Raw genomic sequence first — 24205 nt, 5'->3', positions numbered from 1 at the left:
GGGGGGGGTCACACGGGACAGCCAGGATAGGGCACACATGAGGAGGACAGTATTAGCAGAGACAAAATCCTCCATAGAAATGCATGGGGTTAGTTTGCAACGCCAATATGGCCGTCGTCTACACATATCCCACCCCTTCCTCGCCAAAACGTCGACATTGTGTATACACTGAGCCAATCATGTGGTGTGATGTGACTACATTGAGCCAATTATGTGCTGTGTTGTGCAGACATCGTGCCAATCATGTGTTGTGAACTTGCCACTGGAGCACGCTGGTGTCGTGAAGCCTTGCGCACGTGCATTTCTGCCGAATAGGATGCCCGATGAGTACCCAAAAAGCGTTGCTATATGGCCGCTGAGTGGAGGGACTTGCCTAAAAGGACTTTGGTATTAGTTTGGAGTGGACTTCCTGAATCTGGGTTCTTTGGATGAAATGCTTGGGTGACGCAGAATTGAAAAATTGATTTTTTTATGGGTCTTGACTTTAGCTCACAAAAAGGAGGAGAAATTGGTTTCTGCCTGCATGCCAAATAACTTTTGCTTGATACTTTAATGAAATCCCTCCTTCACAGTCAGCTGTGTTTGTTTGGGATTATTGCTATTGGCAATGCTTTGAAATTGCCTAAAGCACCAAATAATCACTTGGGGACTTCTGAACTCTCATTCAACGATAGTACCTGCACACAGGGGTGTTGCAAGCGGGGTCTTATGGGTGTTATAACACTCCCACTTTTTAACCCGATTCTATCACCCCTACATTTTGTCACGAAAATGTAGAAATGCAGGGAGTCATAGATGTTGAAAGTGAGGGTGCTCGCACCAAGCCCATGTTATCTCCAGTTATCCAACACTGGAGATAACATGGGCTAGAAGCAACAATATTTAAGGCAACGAACGACTTGAATTCATGTAACTATCCATTCAAACAGCAGGTCTTTGAATTGACATTAATTACTGTAAGATGGATTATGCAACACAATTGATTTATATTCTCTTTGCATACGTTTGCAAACATGCTTTGGGTATACTACCTTTTAGTTTTTGAATTTGATCTTACAGTTCTGTCATTATTCTGTATCTTTTACATTTACTGTATAGATATTATAGCTTAATTAGGCTATAGCTTAGGCCTAGCCTATGCATTAATAGCCCAATGACACCTCGAAACACTTTGAAATTAGGCTGTTGTCTGTTAGGCTAAAGTAGTGAGTTATTGTAACAGAGGTAGCCTATATCAAAGCAAATACCCTATTGTGATGACAACCATGATCTGAATCTCTGTTAACCTAAAGCTATGGTTGTACTAACCCCCACACACACACACACACACACTCTTTTTAAAAAGCTTGATCCGCCTCTGCCTGCACAACTAGCCTACAAAAGGCCCCACTTTATATGACAGATCAAAGGAAACGTTTGGCTCAGAATTGAAAGCTTAGACTCTGAAAAGTAAAATACTCTCTGTACGCCAGGCTGACAGAACTGTACCCAAGGATATAGATGAACTATGTTACCTGCACCCAAGGTTACAGAGGGAATGTGTTAACTGTACCCAAGGTTATAGAGGCATCGTGTGTCAAATGTAATATGCAAATCACACATAAGAATGAGGGATGAGTCGTCGGCTCGTTTTATGGGCCCGTGAGGGAGGAAGTGGGGATGACACCATGTGATTTAGCACCCTGCCCTCCTGAGCATCCCTGCCTGCTCCAGTTAGTGCCGAGGAGGAAGGGCACAGAGAGGGCCTGCTGACTCTACAGAGACCAGAGAAGAGAGACCGGGTGGCCTGACACAGTGACAGAGAGAGAGAGAGAGAGAGAGAGAGAGAGAGGAGCGAGAGAGAAAGATGAGATGGAGGGAGATGGAGGAGAGGTAGGGAGGGAGAGAAAGAGAGAGAGAGAGAGAGGAGAGGGAGGGAGGAGAGGGAGGGAGGAAGGGAGAGAGAAAGGGAGAGAGAAAGAGAGAGAGAGAGAGAGAAAGAGAGAGAGAGAGAGAGAGAGAGAGAGAGAAAGAGAGATAGAAAAGGAAGAGAGATAGAAAAGGAAGAGAGGAAGAGAGATAGAAAAGGAAGAGAGGAAGAGAGATAGAAAAGGAAGAGAGGAAGAGAGATAGAAAAGGAAGAGAGGAAGAGAGATAGAAAAGGAAGAGAGGAAGAGAGATAGAGGAGGAGAGAGGAGAAAGGAGAGTGAGTGAGCGAGAGTGAGTGAGCGAGAGTGAGTGAGCGAGAGTGAGAAAGTGAGAGTGAGAAAGCGAGAGTGAGAAAGTGAGAGTGAGAAAGTGAGAGTGAGTGAGCGAGAGTGAGAAAGTGAGAGTGAGTGAGCGAGAGTGAGTGAGCGAGAGTGAGTGAGCGAGAGTGAGAAAGTGAGAGTGAGAAAGCGAGAGTGAGAAAGTGTGAGTGAGTGAGCGAGAGTGAGAAAGTGAGAGTGAGTGAGCGAGAGTGAGAAAGTGAGAGTGAGAAAGTGAGAGTGAGTGAGCGAGAGTGAGAAAGTGAGAAAGTGAGAGTGAGTGAGCGAGAGTGAGAAAGTGAGAGTGAGAAAGTGAGAGTGAGAAAGTGAGAGTGAGAAAGTGAGAGTGAGTGAGCGAGAGTGAGAAAGTGAGAGTGAGAAAGTGAGAGTGAAAAAGTGAGAGTGAGAAAGTGAGAGTGAGTGAGCGAGAGTGAGAAAGTGAGAGGAGGAGCGAGGAGGAGAAAGTGAGAGGAGGAGCGAGAGGAGAAAGTGAGAGGAGAAAGGAGAGGAGGAGCGAGAGGAGAAAGTGAGAGTGAGAAAGTGAGAGTGAGAAAGTGAGAGGAGGAGCGAGAGGAGAAAGTGAGAGGAGGAGCGAGAGGAGAAAGTGAGAGTGAAAAGTGAGATGAGAAAGCGTGAGTGAGCAGAGTGAGAAAGGAGGAGTGAGTGAGCGGAGTGAGAAAGTGAGTGAGAAAGCAGAGAGTGAGTTGTTTTATGAGAAAGTGAGAGTGAGTGAGCCAGAAAGAGTGAGAAAAGTGTGATGAGTGAGCCGGTATGAAAGGAGATGAGGAGCGAGAAAGCAGAGAGCGGGGAATAGAACAAAGGAGGGACCCAAACAGAAGTGAGGGAAGGACACCAGCCGCATCTAAAATCTATGTCACTGTCAGACTCTAACACTCATCCAACCGGGCCAGTGGGGTCCGGCGCTCTGGGTGCAGGGGATCCTGGACTATAGAGGTTAAGACCAGGGCCATTACTAACCTCGCTCTGGGTGTAGAAGATAGTGGACTATAGCGGTTAAGACGACGGGCATTACTCACCGGAGCACTGCAGCTGGGACAGGATCTGGGCACCTTCGAACTGGTGGCTCACCATCTTCAGGTTGGGCTTGACACAGCGAATAAAGCTGGAACCCTGTGGAGAGGCAAGTTGGTGTGAGTGTGTGTGAGTGTATTTATGAGAGTGTGTATGCGCTAGCTCTTTCAAGTTTCAACTTTAAAGAGTTCCCCCTCTTTATACCTCGAGCAAACCGGCCAAAGTTAACTTACCATACACTTCTTTTCTACCACCTCTCTCTCCCATGACCACCTCCCTTGGCCTAATTTAACTCTGCACGGTCATCCTCTGGTTTTGTGTCATCAGCAAAGGTACTATTGATTATTACAGTATACTAATTGCTCCTATTGTACTGTACTTTTAAAGTTATCCATTTTGCAAGTCGCTCTGGCCAAAGCATCAGCTAAATTAAATGAATAAATGTTTTGGGCATTGTTCATATGAAAAATTTCACCCATGTTCCCAATTGTTTCATGGCTCTTATTGATCTTCACTGTGTCTCAACGCCTCGGCATGTGGGGAAGAGAGAATAACTAATAACTTAATCTACACCCCCTGAGGAGACCTGATAGGGGTGGTGGTAGCGTAGTGGCTTAGGAGCTGGGCAGTAGCCTTAAAAGTTGTGGGTTCAATTCCAGGCTTCCACCACTGTGCCCTTGAGCAAGGCACTTAACCCTGAGTTTCTCCGGGGACACTGGCCCTTGTAATATAACGGATATTTGTTAGTCTCTTTGGATAAAAGTGTCTGCTAAATAAATACATGTAAATGATTCAGTTAAATTAGAGAGTAATGATAAATTAGAGTGTAATCAGAGACTGTTGATAAAGTGTTCTAAAGGATCTTTGGTGTAATGATCAATTGGAGTGTAATGATAAGCCATGGGGAGATGAATTAAAGCTGCAGTAAGCAACTGGAGGGTGCCTGGTGTGAGTGGGCCGTCCCAGTGGGACAATACTTACAGTGCTGCGCAGCTTGTCCAGTAAGATATTCAGCTGGGTCTGCAGGGACACAGTGTAAATCACAGTGCAACAACTTTAGGATAAAAATAAAGTCTATAGTTATGCAACTTACATGATTCAGTCCTGGCAGCGCATAAAACATTCACACATGCTTGTTAGAAGGGCTTTCTAGCCACTCAAGCTCTTCTGTTTAGACAACAAACACACATAAACAGATACAAGCTCACTCCAACCACTTCAACGCACAGGTGCTGGAACAGCAGACGGAGAAAGCTATATTTTCTGTCCGTTTCTCATATCTTTTTTGAAATATATATATATATATATATATATATATATATATATATATATATATATATATATATATATATATATTATATATATATATATATATATATATATATGCATATAAGCGCAATGCTTTCTCTACTACTGTACATAATCTGTTCATATGGTTCATTCTGAATATCCATATTTATTCTTATTTTCTTATAATATATTCTGTTAACACACAGCATATATCTATATTGTTCTTACAACTCTTATAATGTTACTGCTACTACACTGCACATATCTGTACATGTTGTTCATTCTGCATAGCCATATCTATCCTACTCTTATTAGGTCACTGCTAATACACTGCACATTTTTATATTTAACTTCTATTACTGTAAACCACACCACCTTCTTAACTGTATACCACTGGATACACTGCACTATATATCGTACACTGTTTATGCACCTCCTGCCTATACTGGGTGTATCACTTTGCATATCACATTGCACTTTTCTGCTATCTTGCACTTCTGGTTAGACGCAAACTGCATTACGTTGTCTTTGTACTTGTACTCTGCGCAATGACAAAGTTGAATCTAAACTAGTCTCTGATAATTATTTAACTGTTCTTGAGCACTGAACTCACAATAGAACACATTTAAATCTAAAAAGGTCTATCCCATAACGATGAGCATTGATTCTTCTGATTCAAACATGGTCACCCTGATTGTCCCTATTGCAGTGGTAATGCCAATGATGCAAGCTAAGACTCAGCTCTGTGGAAGCTTTTGCAGCCAGAAGTAATGTGATGCTGTCTATGTTATTCCCACACATGGCAGAGCAGTCATACTGATGCCATGCAGGGCCAGGGCCAGGGCTTAAGGCAATAACCCACAGGCCACATCAATAGGACACATCAATATGCATCACCTCCACAGCTTCATATTCCCTGAGACGACCAAGCAGGTTTCACAGTGATCCCGGTCTGGTCATAAAAATGGGTAAGAAAGTCACTCTGCTCTCGCCTGGAGTCAAGGTTAACGGCACCTCATTGGTGGAAGAGTTGGCGGCATATCTGATTGGTGGGGCTGGTGAACAAATGAGCGCGTTATCAAACAAACACTCACACAAATCATCCCGTTTATCTGTTGTTCACGCTAGATTGAAAAGATTAGACCGGTCCACACGCCAATGACTGCAAACTCATCTTCGAGGGCCTATATGGCTTCCTAATGTGTGGCTGTATAAATAGAAGAATACTGTTTGTCTGAACGGTAAGGCCAAGCAATACATTTGAAAGAAAGTCAACAATCTTATCTATAGATTAGCTTAAATAAACACATACAATCTCCCTCTCCCACACAAACACACACACACACACACACTTCTTTACATCAGTGAAGAAGTACAGCAGCTATGCGCGGATATGGACCTGTGAGCGTGTGGATGTTTGTGCCGTTAACCAGTGAGTTTCATTTCACACGAGAGACAAACTGGAGAACAACAACGCCACAACGCCTCATCCATCTCTTTTATCTCTTACCCTGACAGACAGCTAATGCTGGGATTTTCAGTCATTCCATTATATCTCTTAATGAGCACTCTCTTTCTCTCTCTCGGCGTTGGTGGCCTCCTGCCAGCCAGTTTGCTGTCGAGCCCACAGCTCTCTGGGTCCATTATTCACATGCGTCTTTCAACTGATCTCTCTTTCGTGTGTGACGAGAAATATGTACAAGAATGGTAAACTGAACTAAAGCATCCATCCATTATTCTCTCTCGCTCTCTCTCGGAAGAGGAGGAGAGAATCCAATGAAATAGCCAGCGAGATACAAAGACTCAACAACAGGGAGAAACCGCATAGCCCAGCACAAGAAACAAGAAAAACAACACTCTCACTCTCTCCATCATCTCCTGGCCTCCGTCTCAACTAAATCAGAGAAACTTCTCTGCCACAGACTCCCCGCTGTTCCCCGCGGTACAGAGGGACCTTGCCGCCGTGCACACCCCCCGCCACAGGGAGCCGGCTTAGGGATGTTACAAGACATCCAGCAGCAGTCCAAGGCATGTATTTAAACAAACACTTCAACCCTCATGCAGTCCAAGGCATGTATTTAAACAAACACTTCAACCCTCATGCAGTCCAAGGCATGTATTTAAACAAACACTTCAACCCTCATGCAGTCCAAGGCATGTATTTAAACAAACACTTCAACCCTCATGCAGTCCAAGGCATGTATTTAAACAAACACTTCAACCCTCGCTTCTGAGGCACCGTTAAGCTCCTCGTCACAGACAGAAGTTGCTTCACTGGATTAAACTCATTTGGGTCAGATTTAAGTTAAAACATAATAAATACCTCTACATGATGCAACGGCGGCATATAATATAGCTTTGATGGCATTTTAAACACTGTTTTTTACACGTTTTTATTAGTGTATGTATGTGTTTGTGAGCAGTGTTGTTGTTTGTTGTTGTTATTAATGTGTGCCTGGCCGCATCCAACCTTCTGCGCCTACAGACAAGACTCTTCTGGTCAGGCCGTTGCCATGACATTAGCTACGCTAAAGACGCTTCAAAGTTGGTCAGCTGCGTACTGCACTTGGCGAATGGAGATGAAAGAAACGGTCGGCAGAGTCCTGCTCTAGCCTGGCTAACGTCAGACCTCATCTAGCCTGGCTAACGTCAGACCTCATCTAGCCTGGCTAACGTCAGACCTCATCTAGCCTGGCTAACGTCAGACCTCATCTAGCCTGGCTAACGTCAGACCTCATCAGCCCGGGCGGCGTCAGACCTCATCTAGCCTGGCTAACGTCAGACCTGCTCTGGCCTGGCTAACGTCAGGCCTCATCTAGCCTGGCTAACGTCCAGACCTCATCTAGCCTGGCTAGTCAGACAGACCTCATCTAGCCTGGCTAACGTCAGACCTCATCTAGCCTGGCTAACGTCAGACCTCATCTAGCCTGGCTAACGTCAGACCTCATCTAGCCTGGCTAACGTCAGACCTGCTCTAGCCTGGCTAACGTCAGGCCTCATCTAGCCTGGCTAACGTCAGACCTCATCTAGCCTGGCTAACGTCAGACCTCATCTCGTTGAGATGGGGTCTGGGAACTAGACATTCATTTTCTCGTATTTGAAACGTGGTTTACGAATGCCCAGAGCCGTTTATCGGGCGCTGCGAATGTCTATCAAATGCGTCTGTACGTAGCTCATAACGGCTTCGGCGTGTCGTCATAGTCCCCTCCGTTCTGTGATTGGTTCCTTCGTTGAGGTGAAAACGAAGTCCATAGAATCCAGGCTGCCTAGCAGCGTGAATAAAATCACGTGTGTAAGGCAGCATGGGAAAACCCAGGCTAGTCTGGCTCGCCACTCGCCTTGAATTTGTTGCCCACGCTGATGAAGCTGAGCTTGCCAGCCTTCTGCTTGGAGTCCTTGGAGTTGTTGGAGTTCTCGAAGAGCTCACTCACAAAGCGGTCTTTGGATTCGCTGACCAGTACCTCCAAAGACATGTGCAGCGCGTCGTTGTTCTTCTCCACGAACTTGGTCTGGTGTTTTGAAAAAAAGAGTACAAGAGACAAAAAAACAAAGAAACACTCAGGCAGATGTTATGATATATTGTGAAAATACATAAATGAGGAAAAAAAAAGAGATAAAAGAGAAAAGCAAACGGGTTTCAGAAGAAGGTCTACGAAAAAAAACAAAAAAAAAACTGAACTTCTAGTGAACTTCACATAAACTTGCCACTGTGTGTGGACTCTTGCCCTCAACTATAAAGTCTTGCTTCGCTGAGTAAAAACAAGAGAGACATCAAAAACAGGGTTCACAACAGAAGGGCATGTTTCAAAAAAATGAAGAGAAAAGAACATGGTGAGAGGTGCTGGCCCAAAGCATAAACTTAGAAAAAGATGATGATGATAATGATAATGATGATCATGATAATGATGATCATGATGATGATGATGGTCATGGCAAGCCATCCATTCAGATTCTCCACAGGGAGTAGTAGGGATCAGTATTCTCCCCTCTCACCGTTTCATAGCAGACAGCTCCAGCAAAATGCCTGACGATGAAGCCTTCATCATCACGGACATTTCTGTGCACAGCCAGCTTGGACTTCCTGGGTACCTGGAACAAAGACAGGAGTCAGTGAGGTGGACTGCATGGAGTGGAATGCAAATAAGTAGCCTGTACCCAAAGACTTTTCCACGATGCGTAGGAGAAAGAAGGCATCATTTTTTCCAACAAGTCACCATATACACTGCTCAAAAAACATTTACAGTTTTTAACAATTGCTGAAACACATTTATGAAACCTTTCACCCTTTTCTCCTTTCTCAAACTACATTCACATAACGTCTAATAGACAGTTCTTGCAAAATCAAACAATCGCCTCATAGCAGTCACGTCAACACAAAACAATACTGTAATTTACTGGGTACTGTTTTTGAGCAGTGTATGTAGTACATCACAAAAATATAAAACACTATAATAACAAATGTTTGTTAGCAAGTTTGTATGCATCTCAACTTATCACACAGATGAACAGATACCAGTCCTTATTGGTAAAGGTCTTAAGAACTATACTGTTCAAGGAAGTCCTGCTTTCACATTCACAACAGAAGGCAGATCCACAAATTGTTTGCATGTATGGGGACAGTGAAGACAGTAATGGGGGAAGGTTCTTACAGTCAGACGGAAGTGGTCCTTGTGCTTGCTGTGCACCATCTCCGCAAAGTGCTGGTCGCTGGGTTGAGGTAGACGGTTCTCTTCATCCAGAATGTCCAGAATGCCAACCAACTTGGCCTCCACAAGGTCTACAAAACACATGCAAACACACACATTAACAAACAGGCAGACAGACACACACACACACGTAAAAATCCACACACACACACACACAGACACACACACACAGACAGACACACACACGCCCCTTGGCTGCCTCCATAACACAAGACGCATATCCATTAGTGAGTCTTTCATTATGGCAGCTGTGTCTGGGACGCCCAGCATAGCTCAGCAGCCTGTGCAGATATCTAATTATGAGCGGGAGAATTGTCTTTCAGAACAGTGGGAGTCAGGCTGTCAAACAACCAAAATGACAATAAAATAGTAATGAGTCTCTGCCCTTGAAACGTGGTCATCTTATTTTTTCCCCCCCAAGAGCAAGCGAGCAAACCATCAAGAACATGATGGGGGACAAGGGAAAAAAAGAAAACAGAATTTAGGCCATTTTCACCGGTGACAAAGAAGTTCAACACTTGGAGGGAGCAAAAGTGGCAGGGTGTCCAAAAATAGACGACACACTAGAGTTTCATTAGTGAGAGTGAAGATCAGTAACCACCTTGACTCGCTGGGCCGGAACTTTCTTCATACAGAGTTCAATCAGACATAGAATGCGAGCGGGATTGTGTCAGCAGAAGCTGTTATCCAAATGATTGCTTCACTGGAACCCTTCGTCTAAGAAAACACATTTTCTCTCTCTCTCTCTCTCTCTCTCTCTCTCTCTCTCTCTCTCTCTCCCTCTCTCCCTTTTCTTTCTATCTCTCTCTCTGTCTTGGTTGTTCTGTCTCTGTAAGATTTCTGTTGACTAGAGCAAACATGGGTTGTTTGAAAAGCTCACAAAAAGGTGGATGGGCATGGGGCTTCTGGAGATGGCTCTGAAGTATGAGTCATGCCCGCCCCTCACACACACACACACACACACACACACACACACACACACACACACTCATGCAAACACATGCACACACTCACACTCCCAATTATGCGCATGTGGTTTTGAGAGATTTGAGTTTGTGTGTGTGTGTGTGTCTGTGTTTGTATGGCGTTTAAGATAAAAACCTGTGTGTGGTACGTGGTTTCGCGATGTTTGTGTGTGTGTGTGTGTGTGAGTGAGAGAGAGAGAGAGACTGTGTGTGTGTGTGTGTGTCTGTGTGTTTGTTTCAAGTCCTGGGGGAATGACATGCTCCTCATCCATAAAGAGTGAGCGTGCATGCAGCTGTAAAGGAGCGTGTAAACAACAGGTTTGGGCTTCAGAGCTCCGCCAGCTCTCCCATGTGCTCTGTTCATTGATGTCATCCGCCGCCAAACAACTTACAAATCATGCAGTTCACGGAGGGTGCTGGCCAACTCGGGTCAGTTGCACGCTCAGCGGTGAAATCTAAACAGTCTGTTGGCCACGCCGGTAGTGTTGCACGCTACACAGGACTCTAGGAAAATAGTCGCCGATGGTGTGCTGCACTGGGAAATGCATGAAGACGCTACACAGAGACGGTTGATAAAGTGTTCTAAAGGATCTTTGCTCTAAACTAAACCTTTTCATTATCTGGTTCCACTATCTTTCACTCTCCATCTCTCACTTCCATTCTTTTTATTGCATTTTATTCAGTCTGTCTGCGTTCCTTTAGTACTTCTTTCTCTCCCTATCTCTGTGCTTTCCCTGGTCCATTCTGTGCTCCCTGTTTGGGGTGCAAATGCTGAGGTGTTGTTTAAGTAGGCTCAGCGTATGACTGGCACAATCCGTCAGGCCTGGGCCCTGCGCCTCTGTTAGCATACGTGGCATTGAGGGGGGGTTTGGATGCTGAGGCACGGACGACAGACGTCCCTCTGTTTGTGCAGGCACACACACAAACGCAGACTGACTTATTAACAGCTAATCGTCTTCTCTCTCTCTGCCTCTCTCTCTCTGCGAACGCTTGATGTTGTTGTTGTTGTTGTGTTGGAGTATGTGTGACAAGAGAGGAAGTCTACCGCGAAATCAAAATTAAAATGTCAAACACTGCATTTCAAAAGACAAAAACTTTCAAACAGTAAATTCATCATTCATCACTAGATGTCTACTGTAGACTTCCATGCTAAATTGCATCAATGAGTGACAGACCTATGCAGGATTTGCAGTTTCTAAGTTGCATGTCTTCCTGCATGCTATATGTGTGAATCCAGTTTAAAGAACATGCTGGGCTGACTACAGCTCCTGTACTCAAGATGCAAGGACCAGTCTGTTAAAGAGTTAAGACAGAAATGTTTCACTAAATGACAATAAAATAAATAATAGAATAGAATAAAGGCAGTCAATTATTTAAAACACCTCAGCTGACAAATGCTTCACTCCCTCATCTGTGAGCCTTGGCAGAATGTCTAATTAGGAGAAGCTCTACATTATGAAAGAGGAAAGCTGGAGATGCCCACCAATGCAGTCCTGATTGTCGACATAGTGGACCTCGTTCACTCCTAGCCCCTCTTTCTGATAGAGCTCTTGTTCCTGAGGAATAACACACACACACACACACACACACACACACACACACACACACACACACACACACACACACACACACACACACACACACACACACACACACACACACACACAAACAAACAAACAATTAACAAACATAGATCTGAGGGCAGGATATAAAAGGAAAGAGCAAATTGGTCAGCAATTCAACGAGTCCAGCGCAATGAGTCATACAGGGGCCTGGAAAGTCAGTGAAAGCTTTTAAAGAAGGTTTCCCCAAAGTTTGAGAGCAATGAGTTTTTTTTCCAAGTGTTGCAGGCTGTAGAAAAATATTATCCAGGCTGTAGAAAAATATTATCCAAATTCAGGCACATTTTTTTTTTTATTCAGTAAGCAGTTCAGCAACTTTTCCAGAACACAATAGAGATAGCAAAAAAATAGGAATAGACAAAATATTAACATGGTTCAGAGCTCACTTGACCATCAGAGAGAGAGAGAGAGAGATGGATGGAGAGAGGGAGGGACAGAGAGTGATAGAGAGAGGGGGGGGTAGACAGAGAGCTGACAGGAAATTGTTTGAAAAACATGAAGAGAGATGGAGGGAAAGAGAGATAGACAGAATAGAGACTGGGGAGAAGAGAAGAGCCAGAGCAAGACAGAGTCAGAGATAAAGGAAGTGTGAAAGGGGCTCCCCAGTCTGCTTTCAAAAGCACTCACCTCCTTTAAGATGCGCTCGTTGAAGAACTGCTGCAGCTTCTCATTGCAGTAGTTGATGCAGAACTGTTCAAAGCTGTTGTGCTCAAAGTACTCTGGAGGACAAAAGTGCAAAAGGCAGAAATGGACAGTCCAGATTGAGAATCGCAGTCGTCTGAGAGTCCATCAGGTGACCTTTTCAGGTTGTTGATTGAGGTTATTTCAAATTCCACAGTGTGACAGAAGCACTCTGGGGTAATGCATTTGTGTGTGTGTGTGTGTGTATATGTGTGTGTGTGTGAGATAGCATATATCTATGTGACAGCAAATGTTTAGGCCATAGTGTGCAAACCAAATCATGTGTGCGTGTGTATATACACGTGTGGCAATGCCAATCTCACCGAAACCGGCGATGTCCAGCACCCCAATGAAGTTGGCCGAGGAGTCGAAGGGGAAACACTGGTTGACGCGCGTCACCACGTGGTCGAAGAGACGGCTGTACACGGCCTTGGCCAGCGCGTCGCGGGCGTTGTTCGCCTGCTCCACCTTCAGGGGCACCCTGAGGACACAGGAGGGAGCAACACTCTCAGTTCACAAATCTCCTAATGAGAATAGACCCTTTCAACAATAAAAACAAAAACAATGCTTGAACGTTCTATTTGGTTCCCAATCTACTTCCTCCGCATTAAAGGACCAGTATGTAGGAAATAATGTAAAATAAACTGTAACCATTCCAAAAATGATCACCATATGTTGTCAGAGAGTAAGGAAACATGATGAATTGAAGTAATGGCTTATTTGACAACATTACTCTAACCCGTAAAACCCATGAAAGAAATTGAGTTACGGGGCGGAATCTCTTGGAATTTTCGTTTATGTTTACCCTATTAATTCTAGAATAGGGTATTAATAATGGGCTGGCGTGTCCTCCTATTTGTGTTGCCAAATTAGCAAAGGCCAACTCGCTGTCAATTGTAGTCATCATGAACGCCAACGAGGCAGGCAAATTTCAAAAATTAAAACAAGAAACAAATTAAGTGGACATCGGAGGAGCTTCCGGAGATGGTGACGTCTTCGTCAAACGAAGAATATCAAGTCTGACGCAGAGCTGGCCACAACAGGTAGCCTAGGCTAAACTTCATCTGCATCGCTAACTTCAGCTAAATATGTTACGTTGGTTAGAGAGGTATTTTTTGTTTTCACTGTTTCAGTAATGTGTAGCTGGGTCATGGTTGGAGAAACGTTAAAGCAGCTGCAGGTCAACTAACGTCTTCATTACATCTGGCAACCCAGAAGAGGCTCGTGTCTGGTAGTCTTGAGAACATTCACCAGTGTTTTGATTTTGGCCTACAGAACGTTTGGTAACAATCCTACAAATCACACCTTTAAGATAACATATGGAATGTTAAAACGGAAGCCTTGTGGGGCCAACTATGATGCTGGTAATGGAACTCTTGAAAGGGTCTATATGAAAAGAAAAAAAAACACAAGATTCTTGCTTGAGGTGGTGGCATAGTAGCTAAGGAGTTGGGCTAGCATGCAGTCGCCTTAAAAGTTGTGAGTTCAATTCCCAGCTTCTACCGTTGTGACCTTGAGCAAGGCACTTAACCTTGTGTTGCTGTGGGGAGAATGGCCCTTGTAATATAATTGACATTATGTAAGTAGCTTTGGATAAAAGTATCTGCTATATGAATACATGAATACGTTTTATCTGTTTGATAGGTCACTTCTAGCATGATATCTTCTCAAAACAGGTATCATTGACTGATCCGGGCTTTATACAATTGTGTCCCTTGTGGTGTCCTGAGCAGCTGTTGTTCATTCACAGAGGAGCGCAGGCATCTCTGATGGCACCCCTGGAGAGCAGCAGGGCTCCCAGCACGAGCCCATTGGTGTGGCCCTGGAGGGGACCCAACAGGCCCAGGGACCAGGGGAGCATTCAGCACCATGGAGAGCTCCACTGGCCTACAGGTGTGGCTGTAGCCTGCCTAAAGCACTTCCATGGGTCTGCTGGGTACACAGTCCGCCACAGGGGTGTGTGTGTGTGTGTGTGTGAAAACTAGTGAGTTCCAAGGCCCCAGATGCACAGACAACCTGACTGTAACCTCCACAGAACTCTTGGAGAGAAAGAGTATCTTTCATATTTTGGTTGCTCTACAGTACGCACTAGTACTATGTTAAGCAAATTTAAACAGAAACTGGATTATTTTTACAGAGATTTTTAAAGATCGCGCTTCTGCTGCCTTTGCAAAGTTGGCATGTACATCAGTTATGGTTCCTGTGTGTTAGGAAAAGACCCTACCCCAAGGTAGGAGCTCAAATAGCTCTAACTGAACTGCGGCCAGGGGAAGAAAAAAAGGGTTCTAGGAACTGCGGCCAGGGGAACTAAATAACCCCCATTTCCATGCTGTCTGAATACACAGAAAAAAAAGGGTTCTAGGAACTACATGTTCTAGGAACTGTAAAAAGTTCCTACAGTGTAAAGGGCCTAATGATTGATAAATGGAGACAAAAAACAAGTTTTTTTATGGTGAATAAGGTATGGTGCACCTTATACGATTTGACAGGGAATGAACCAGCACTTTTTTTTATTATTTATATATAGAATACCACTTTGCCAGAGGGACACACACACACACACAGACACACGCACGCACACACACACTAGATACACACAGACACCCAAACACACACAGAGCTGAACTCCATCTCACCCTGACTTTCTGACACATGACAACTGAAGGCAATCTCATCTAGACTCTCACTTGCATACGCAGCGCACTAGACTGCACATCTCCCACACAACGAGCTTCTCTCCCCAAACTTTGCCACTCACTCATACAGACACCGACTGACACATTCAAAACACCAAGCATACACTGTTATGTTATGTTATCTGTACCCCAGATTCTCCTATATACACTCACTCACTCTCCCTCACACACACACACCGCCTTATTTTGGTACTAGAGAAAGCAGAGGCTTTGCGGAAAGAGCACCAAGGCATTAGACGGAGCCAAACTGCAGTCCAACGCAAAGTGGGGCAGTCATTTCACCCCATCTGTCCCACAGTCATGTCTCCTCACTCACACTCTCTCTCTCACACACACCCACAAACTCTCTCTCTCTCTCTCTCTCTCTCTCTCTCTCTCAAACACACACACTCTCTCTCTCTCTCTCACACACACACACACACACACACACAAACTCTCTCTCTCACACACACACACAAACTCTCTCACACACACACACACACACACACACGGCTGGAGAGTCTCTGAAGAGGTGTCCTCGCGTCACTGGACACTCTGAGATCTCTGGCGATCCGCTCGGCACGCATCACATGGACTCAGTGCACCAGCGCCGTCATGCCATACACACGCAGCCCTGACCTCAGCGAGCCAGCGTCCAGAACGGCCCTATCTCTCCGACCGTTTTCCACCAGGGCTCACACACGACACCCACACTCTCTTCACTAATTTAGTTTTTCTTTTCTTTTGAACAACATGGGATCAAAAAAGTATATAATACACTTATACTTTTACTTATACATTCTATTCTCTTAGAGCAAAAGAACACAGGGGAAAAAAAAGACTATTGCAACATAGGAAAGCAAAACAACACAGGCAAGGACTGAGTATAGCACACAAGCTATAGAGCAGGGGTCTCCAACCTTTTTGGGAATGAGGGCTACCTAAAGACCCGAAATCATATGGAGGGCTACTCATTTAAAACAAACAGACCCTCACCCCTTTTTTGCAAGGGTAGTCCTCCTAAATAATAGGCCTATGTGATTTTTACTTTTAAATTGTCAATATTGTGTAGGCCTATAAATCTTTATATATTAAGCAATATATATAATATAATATATATTTATATATTAAGCAACTGATTCTTCAATACTTTAATATCAATATGCAACACTACCAACATTTTTGTTCATTCTGTTAATTTTGCATGAGTTTGCATGGGGAATCTAATCTTATTTTTGTGCAATTAATAATTTGTTACAATTTGTACCCAATTTATACCCATCCACCATTATGAATTCAGGGGTTGTTTAAGTTCTGATTTTATAGTGGACAATTCGGTTTTAACATTTCAATAGTAATCACCCACACCACCCTATTATATGAAGATTCCCTTTAAAGTTATTGCACACCTGAAATCTCAAAAGAGGTAATGCACAGTCCTGCTCAGTCATGCATGCCACAACATTTTCAGCTATTATGCTGACGGTAGCCTCTGAGGAGGAGAAAAGGCCTGTGAGCTAAAGCAATTGTTTTTCAGTCCTTGAACAATCATGCAAGAACCGTATTTGACGAACATAGAATGGCCACAGAACTTTTGCAAAGATATGCTTCCATTGGCTACACCAGACGAGCAAGTTTCCCCCCCCTTTACTGTCTATGCGTGCGAGCAGCGTGTATACGCTCCGCTTCCATTGTTGTTGTAAGGATTGAATGGGAAACGGATTTGGAGCCAAAGGCTAAAATGTAACGCAGCTACAATTTGTAAGGCATCACCAATATAAATGTAATGTTATAGATGTATGGCTATATACATTCTTAAAATAATTCTGGTCTAGACTTAAATATCTATTGAAAACTTCACAATGGAGGGTGTTTTTAGAGCGTGATCTGCAGGCGACCTGTTGGCTATTTTTAGAAGGTGCGCTGGGGGCGCCTCATAGCCATCCCGCGGGCACCGTGTTGGAAACCACTGCTATAGACCTTTTCAACAATAAAAACAAAAACAATGCTTGAACGTTCTATTTGGTTCCTCTGCATTAAGATAACATATGGAATGTTAAAACGGAAGCCTTGTGGGGCCAACTATGATGCTGATAATGGAACTCTCTTGAAAGGGTCTATACAAATATCTAAGTAGATATGCAACATATTTGAATAGCGCTGATTCCCTGGACACTAACAGGGCAGTGTGTGTGCAGGGCACTGAGCTCTCCCGTCCAGGTGACCTTGTGATTAGTGACACCGCCCACTCCAGCCACTCCCTCCTTCCGGCATGCAAAATGGCCAAATCCACACCCCCGAGTGGACCATCTGATCCTGGCCTTCCCCACCCGCTTTACGTAAGGCCGCCGAAATAGAGCGCTTAGGCCCGCGGGCCCTCGCAAATCCCCTGCAGCCGTAAGTGACTTAGCCCTGGAGCCATTGTGCCTCTTAATTGCGCCGTTTATAAATACACTCCTCAGACAGGCATAGGTACCGCTTCAACAATCACCGACAACAACAACAACAATAAACAACAACCACAAAAGCAACAACGACAACAAAACCCACAGAGCCACACACACACACACACCTCACACCTCACACACATCCACACAGAGACAATCCAGTAGTGTCCAGCCATTGAGCACTGCGACAGCCCTCAGAGGGAGAGAGGCCGATGGAGGCATGGAAGATGGGAAGAGTGTTGAGAGGGCAGTGAGCGCACAACGGGGCGACATGGAGCGAGGAAGCAGGAAAGAAATTGCCCAAAAAAACAGAAAACAATTGGCTAAATAAAAAAGTAAGGGATACTAAAATGCCAACTGCTCCTGTAAAATAAAGGGCCTGACAAACAAACTGGCTGTAATCAGGAGGGAAAGGCAGAGAGACTTAAAGGACAACATAACAACAATATTAGTCTAGGAGGGAAAGGCAGAGAGACTTAAAGGACAACATAACAACGATATTAGTCTAGGAGAACGAGTGATGGCAGTAAGGGCCTTGGCATGCAGCAGAGGATTCATTGGCCAATCCCTGAACACAATGACGGCATGTTTTGGAACCCCTCGCATGCGGTCAGACAAAAGGCTCAGTCTTAAAAGCGACGCCAGGTGAGGTGGCCGTCCACCAGGAAGGAAATGTCAGTTTGCCCTTTCTCTGAGGCAGCGAGGCGGCGGACTTTCTCTGTGTTGGCCTCAGCTCTACTGCTGCTTGTCCAGCTCACTCTCTCTGTCCACACACACACACACACACACACACACACACACACACACACACACACACACACACACACACACACACACACTTTGTTCTGCAATATTAGTGAAAGCAGCATTGCACACAGACAGATGCTGTCTTTGTAAGCAGGTAGATGTACCTTTGACTACAGCACAAAGACATTAGTGAAAACAAAATTGCACAGACAGACATAAGCATATAGTAGGGGCTTTGACTCAACAGTGCACACACACACACACACACACACACGCTCTTAAACCACTGTTGAGAGCCTGTGAAACGAGTGGTTGTCCAAACTCTTGACTGACACCAGTGCCCGTGAGCAGTTTCACACAGACGTTCAAAACGCACGCCAGCTCTGTCGTCTGCCCGGTAATGTCCCTCAGCACCAGAGGTGAGCTACTCCTACAGAGCGCCCGCCTCGCCTCACCTCACCTCGCTGTGCCTCACCCGCGCTCCGCGGAACACTGCAGCAGCCAGCATACAGACAGCCCAACTGCTGCTTGTCACTGTGAGGTGTTTATGTGTGTTTATGTGTGTGTGTGTGTGTGTGTGTGTGTGTGTGTTTGTGTGAGCTGCCCCCGTCAGTCACTGAAGCAGCACCTCTCCGGATGACATACATGTCTACAGAATTGCACAGATGGCTCTCTCTCTCTCTCTCTCTCTCTCTTGTTCTCTCTCTCCCTCTTCCACTTTCTTCTGCCAAGCTCTCATTCTCTCTCTCTCTCTCTCTCTCTCTCTCTCTCTCTCTCTCTCTCTCTCTCTCTCTCTCTCTCTCTCTCTCTCTCTCTCTCTCTCTCTCTCTCTCTCTCTCTCTCTCTCTCTCTCTCTCTCTCTCTCTCTCTCTCTCTCTCTCTCTCTCTCTCTCTCTCTCTCTCTCTTTCTCTCCCTTCATCCCTCTCTTTTTCTTCCACTTTCTTCTGCCATCCTCTCATTCTTTCTCCCGCTCTCTCTTTCTCCTCCACTTTCTTCTGCCAAGCTCTCATTCTCTCTCTCTCCATCTCTGGTGTCAACCAGCTGCCCTGGGGCTGCTGCTTCTCACCTGGCATCCGCCTGGAGCGCAGACGAGAGTGCGGATGCTAATGTGTCGGCACTGCAGCCCACCTCACCCCACCTCACCCCACTCCCCTGTGCATGTGCGGCCTGGAGGTGGGAAGGGAGGGGGTGGGGGTGGGGGGGCGGGGGGAGTGTTGAGGGGAAGTATGTCAATGTGCACTCACTTGATGGCGCCTTTGGCGCCCCCTGCTGACGTGAGCATGACCCGGGAGGTGAGGCTGACCCGCAGGTCCTGCTCGTCCAGGCCCAACAGCTCAGCGCAGTGCTCCAGCGGCTTGCTCGACTGGTTCTTGATGATGCAGCCGCCTGCCAGAGTGTGGAGAGAGAGAGAGAGAGAGAGAGAGAGAGAGTCAGTGTCACTTCTCACACAGCAGCCTGGAGCTGTCAAACTCTGTCACATTTTACCAAAATAAAAAAAACACACGGAAAATAAAAAAAAACACACACACGGACACATGCACAAACAAACATCCTGCATAGCCATCATCCCAACATCATTTTCACAGCAATATAACGAGTGAAAACATAACCGCAGGCTATGCAGTGGAGGAAAACATGGCCTGAGATGCACTCATCCACAACCTAAAAGATCTGCATGTGTTGAAAGGCGTGCTCTGCTTCAAAGGCAAGATTTGCCATTCTGATCACATAGCTGCAAAGGAGCGCTCATTACACAGAGCTCAGTCCAGCAGAGGCAGGCGGGCGGCAGACACCACCCCTCTGGGTCACTGGGAGCTCTCTTCCCTCTCTTCCCTCGCAGTCTGCTTCCTCTGTGGGGTTGACTGACTGACTGACTGTCTGTCTGTCCGTCCGTCCGTCCGTCCGTCCGTCCGTCCGTCCGTCCGTCCGTCCGTCCGTCCGTCCGTCCGTCCGTCCGTCCGCATGTCTGTCCGTCTGCATGTCTGTCCGCTTGCTCGCCTGTCCGCTTGCTCGCCTGTCCGCTTGCTCGCCTGTCCGCTTGCTCGCCTGTCCGCTTGCTCGCCTGTCCGCTTGCTCGTCTGTCCGCTTGCTCGCCTGTCCGCTTGCTCGTCTGCATGTCTGTCTGTCTGCATGTCGGCTTATCCTCCATCTCAATCTGAGCGATGATCAGAGCCTAGAGGCTCTACAGTCAGCACACACTGTCTGTCTTCATGAGGGATTTCTCTCCAGGCCAACACAAAATAAACTAAACAGAGACCACCAGCGGCCAGGCCTTCCTGTTGTGGCAGCATCATTAGTTAAAAGACAGCGGCTGACAGAATCGGGGGGAGAGGCTGAGCTGCAGACTTCAGAGCCAAAGCTTTCCCACCGCCAACAGGAAAAGAAAAGAGCGGCCAAAGACAAGGGCAGAGATAAGGAAGATCGATCATTCTGTTCTCTCTCTCTCTCTCTCGCTCTCAAAGACAAGACAAACAGCCTGAGAAATATGCACACATAGAACAAGTGAGGCACTGTGATCGATGACTTTCTAATGCACAAGCAAAGTGGGCTATCCTGTTGTCAAAATCAGTTTTTGACAAACATCCCCTGCACACTCTACGGTAAACTCAAACCAACACTCCCTCTTCATTTTACTCAAAAACTCAAATCATTCAGATAGATGATTGTGTAATATAACTATACTATGTATTTTGTAACTCATATCTTGTGTACTTCTGATAAAGTTTTTCAATAGTATTCACCTGACCAATGTGATGCAATATATTTGATTGTTTCTTTTAGACATATTAATCATCTCTTTTTCTAATCAACTTTGATCATCCACTGCAGCAGAGCCAGTGGTGGTGGCTGATGGAGGGAGTCCGGGTGACCCGGCGGTGATGTCGTACCGGAGGTGCTGCCCGCTTCCTCAAAGTCCACGTTGCCCAGGTGCAGAACGCCGGCCACCACGCGGAACAAGTCCAGCTTCTCCGTGTCGTCCAGACCGATTTTCTTCATGGCCACCGACATCCGGGTGAAGTCACCCTGGTCATCCAGCAGAGGGTCCTTCAGTGGGCCCGCCTTCATGTGCTGGAAAGGGGGGGGGGAGAGAGAAGTCACGTCAGGGGTCAAAGGTCAAACGTTCTCAAGGGTCAAGGACTGCATGTGTAAACACATGCATGGTTGAAAGTAGGTAGTAACATTAAGCGCACAACAGCCCACCTCTCACACAGAAAAAAAAAAAAAAGGACAGGACATTCCAACACCATTAAGTAGAACCATACACACATGCATGCACACTTACTGACCACCACACACACACACACACACACACACACACACACACACACACACACACACACACACACACACACACACACACACACACACACACACACACACACACGGGAAAAAAAGAGAAGTGCTGAAAACGTCATCCAGAACCCAGAAAGAAGCACAATACAGGAACCTGCTGTCAGACAGGAAACTTCATGAGCCAGAGGAGAAGAGCTGTCACGCTTACAGGACATTTGTGTATGTGTGTGCAAAAGAAGAAAAGAAAGGAAGAAAGAAGCAAAGAGAGAGAGAGAGAGAGAGAGAGAGAGAGAAACACAGACAGAGAGAAACACAGACAGAGAGAGAAACAGACAGAGAGAAACAGACAGAGAGAAACAGAGAGAGAGAAACAGAGAGAGAGAGAAACACAGACAGAGAGAAACAGAGAGAGAGAAACAGAGAGAGAGAAACAGAGAGAGAGAGAAACAAAGACAGAGCGAGTAAATTAGAACATCACAGTACGATGAAGATGCAGAGCTAAGGTGATGATGATGGTGATGGAGCTGGAGTGCCAAGGCTCCCAACACAAGTGCTGACCCCAGTAGCACTGCAGCCTCGCCAAGCTGTCCCCATTCAACTGGGAGGCCCTTACTTACAACTACTGTTTACTGAACGCCCCAAATGTTGCCAAAAACAGGCTTTTTGTGCAAATTTTAGTGGACTCAAATAAATGACAGAGATAACAACTGGTGTGTGTGTGTGTGTGTAGAGGCTCTTCAAAGGTGATTACAGATATTTCAAATCACCAGCGGTTGTAAATCATAAACTCATAAAGCCGAATGATCAGTGGCTAGTGCCAAGCCTGTCCAGGAGGCTTTCTATAGGGAGGGCTCGACACTTCGGCTTGCTCAAAATGGATAAGCGGGGCTCTATAAATTGTACATCTTGGCTGAACCGGGCTCTTGGCATCCATTGCCCTGTGACATTCAGATTTTTTTCACCCACATACTGGAAGTTCTACACTACCGAACAAAGAGGAAAATCCCATCCCAAAAGACACAGAGGAAGCATGCAAGCCCCTAAAATATGTTCTCAACAAGCTGATTAGATTAGAGAGGTCGAGCTCAGAGTGGTTTTGGAGTAAAGCTATAGACACAAGCACCCCTTGAGAACAAATCATGACCATAATCACCTTATTGTCCTGAGTGACACAGAGAAGATGCAATGCAAAGAGACACACACAACCATGGTGACGTGAGTGACAGGTGGAACACACACACACACACACACACACACACACACACACATACACACACACACACACAACATAGAGGCTCTCCACAAGCAACACATGAACAGGTCACATGATGAAAGTCCAGACGTGCAACAGCTGGTTCTTATTCCAACTATGAGTCACAGGGTGCCTGCTGGTGAGGTGGGATCGGACCGAGCGTGGATGAGATCAGCGCTCAGTTTTTCTCCCCTAAATGAGGCCTGAAACGGATGTCTTGTGGAAGAGTCCAGGCATCCTGAGGGGGAAAAAAACCTCTGATGCAACCTGGCGAAGCGTGTGCCACGGAACAAACCGATGGAAATAATAACACACGCGTGGTGGCAATGACCACTTCACACCACACAGCCACACGCAAAGCACAGAAATAAACGATGAAATTCAAAAACATCCAAACTCATGGCACACTGCTTCTGAGTAATGGAACCAAATCAATGAAATATTAATGTTCATTTGGGGAGCTGGAGAGGAGACTCGTATAACAATCATCATTAATTAAACAGCTCGTGCAGGACTTGCAGCACAGTGCACAGATATAATAATAACGTGGCTACTAGGATTTTAATTATGAAAGAGAGAGCAGTTGGCAAGGATATGTGTGTGGAGATGAAAATAGTGCACTGGTTCCATTACAGTTATTATTAGAGGTACAGTAAGTGTGATTTATGGACGTTATGCCTAAAAGCATTATGATAATGTAGTCATGTGTCCCCAAAGGCTTCTGAAAGACAGGCTAAATTGATCAGTCAAATCAACAGTGCAGAGAGAGATTGAGAGTCTCTTCTGAAGTTTTTTGTACAAGCGTCGACTTTAATCAGTTTCTCCTTTAATCCAGGGCAGACAGACTGGGTGTTGTGGATGTCAGGGAGATTTGTAGGTGCCATGCGAAGCAGAGACAGGAGGGGGGGGTGACAGGACCAAAGCTCCTAATGTGTTTACTAGAACCTGACACCTGAATGTAAACAGTCCTAACAGCTGTTGCCAAGGCTCCCTTTGACACAAACTGCTTTCTGCTCACGTTAACAACCCCCAAATTCCCTCCCTCACAACCAGTATCACTGCAGTCTCTGCATGTTTCAGTGCATGCTACTCACTAACGGGAGTGTTTTCTCATTTCAATGCTCCTACGGCTTTGCAGGCCTCCATCGTGTAAAACAAATCTCTTTCATTTCACATAGTTAGATTTTCATATCAGAGACTACCGAGAGAGTGTTGGCTGGCCACTCCTACTCGTCACTGACTGGCGAACCCTTCAATGTGGCCCACAT

At 45.6% G+C, this 24205-nt stretch overlaps 1 protein-coding gene across 1 annotated transcript in view; it reads right to left on the bottom strand.

The window, feature by feature from the left end:
• Positions 1 to 24205, bottom strand: part of myo6a (myosin VIa) — an 83840-nt gene that overhangs the window by 29856 nt on the left and 29779 nt on the right. Inside the window, exons 11-20 of the mRNA XM_048250429.1 lie at positions 21280 to 21460; positions 19636 to 19777; positions 12845 to 13002; positions 12468 to 12559; positions 11702 to 11774; positions 9197 to 9324; positions 8541 to 8636; positions 7886 to 8056; positions 4239 to 4277; positions 3263 to 3356 (exon numbers count right to left, since the gene is read on the bottom strand). Of these exons, the coding sequence (XP_048106386.1) occupies positions 3263 to 3356; positions 4239 to 4277; positions 7886 to 8056; positions 8541 to 8636; positions 9197 to 9324; positions 11702 to 11774; positions 12468 to 12559; positions 12845 to 13002; positions 19636 to 19777; positions 21280 to 21460 (1174 nt within the window). The remainder of the gene's footprint in view (positions 1 to 3262; positions 3357 to 4238; positions 4278 to 7885; positions 8057 to 8540; positions 8637 to 9196; positions 9325 to 11701; positions 11775 to 12467; positions 12560 to 12844; positions 13003 to 19635; positions 19778 to 21279; positions 21461 to 24205) is intronic.

Source organism: Alosa alosa, chromosome 8 (assembly GCF_017589495.1).
Source record: "Alosa alosa isolate M-15738 ecotype Scorff River chromosome 8, AALO_Geno_1.1, whole genome shotgun sequence".
Taxonomy (NCBI): Eukaryota; Metazoa; Chordata; class Actinopteri; order Clupeiformes; family Clupeidae; genus Alosa; species Alosa alosa.
This window is presented reverse-complemented; position numbering and strand designations above follow the sequence as displayed.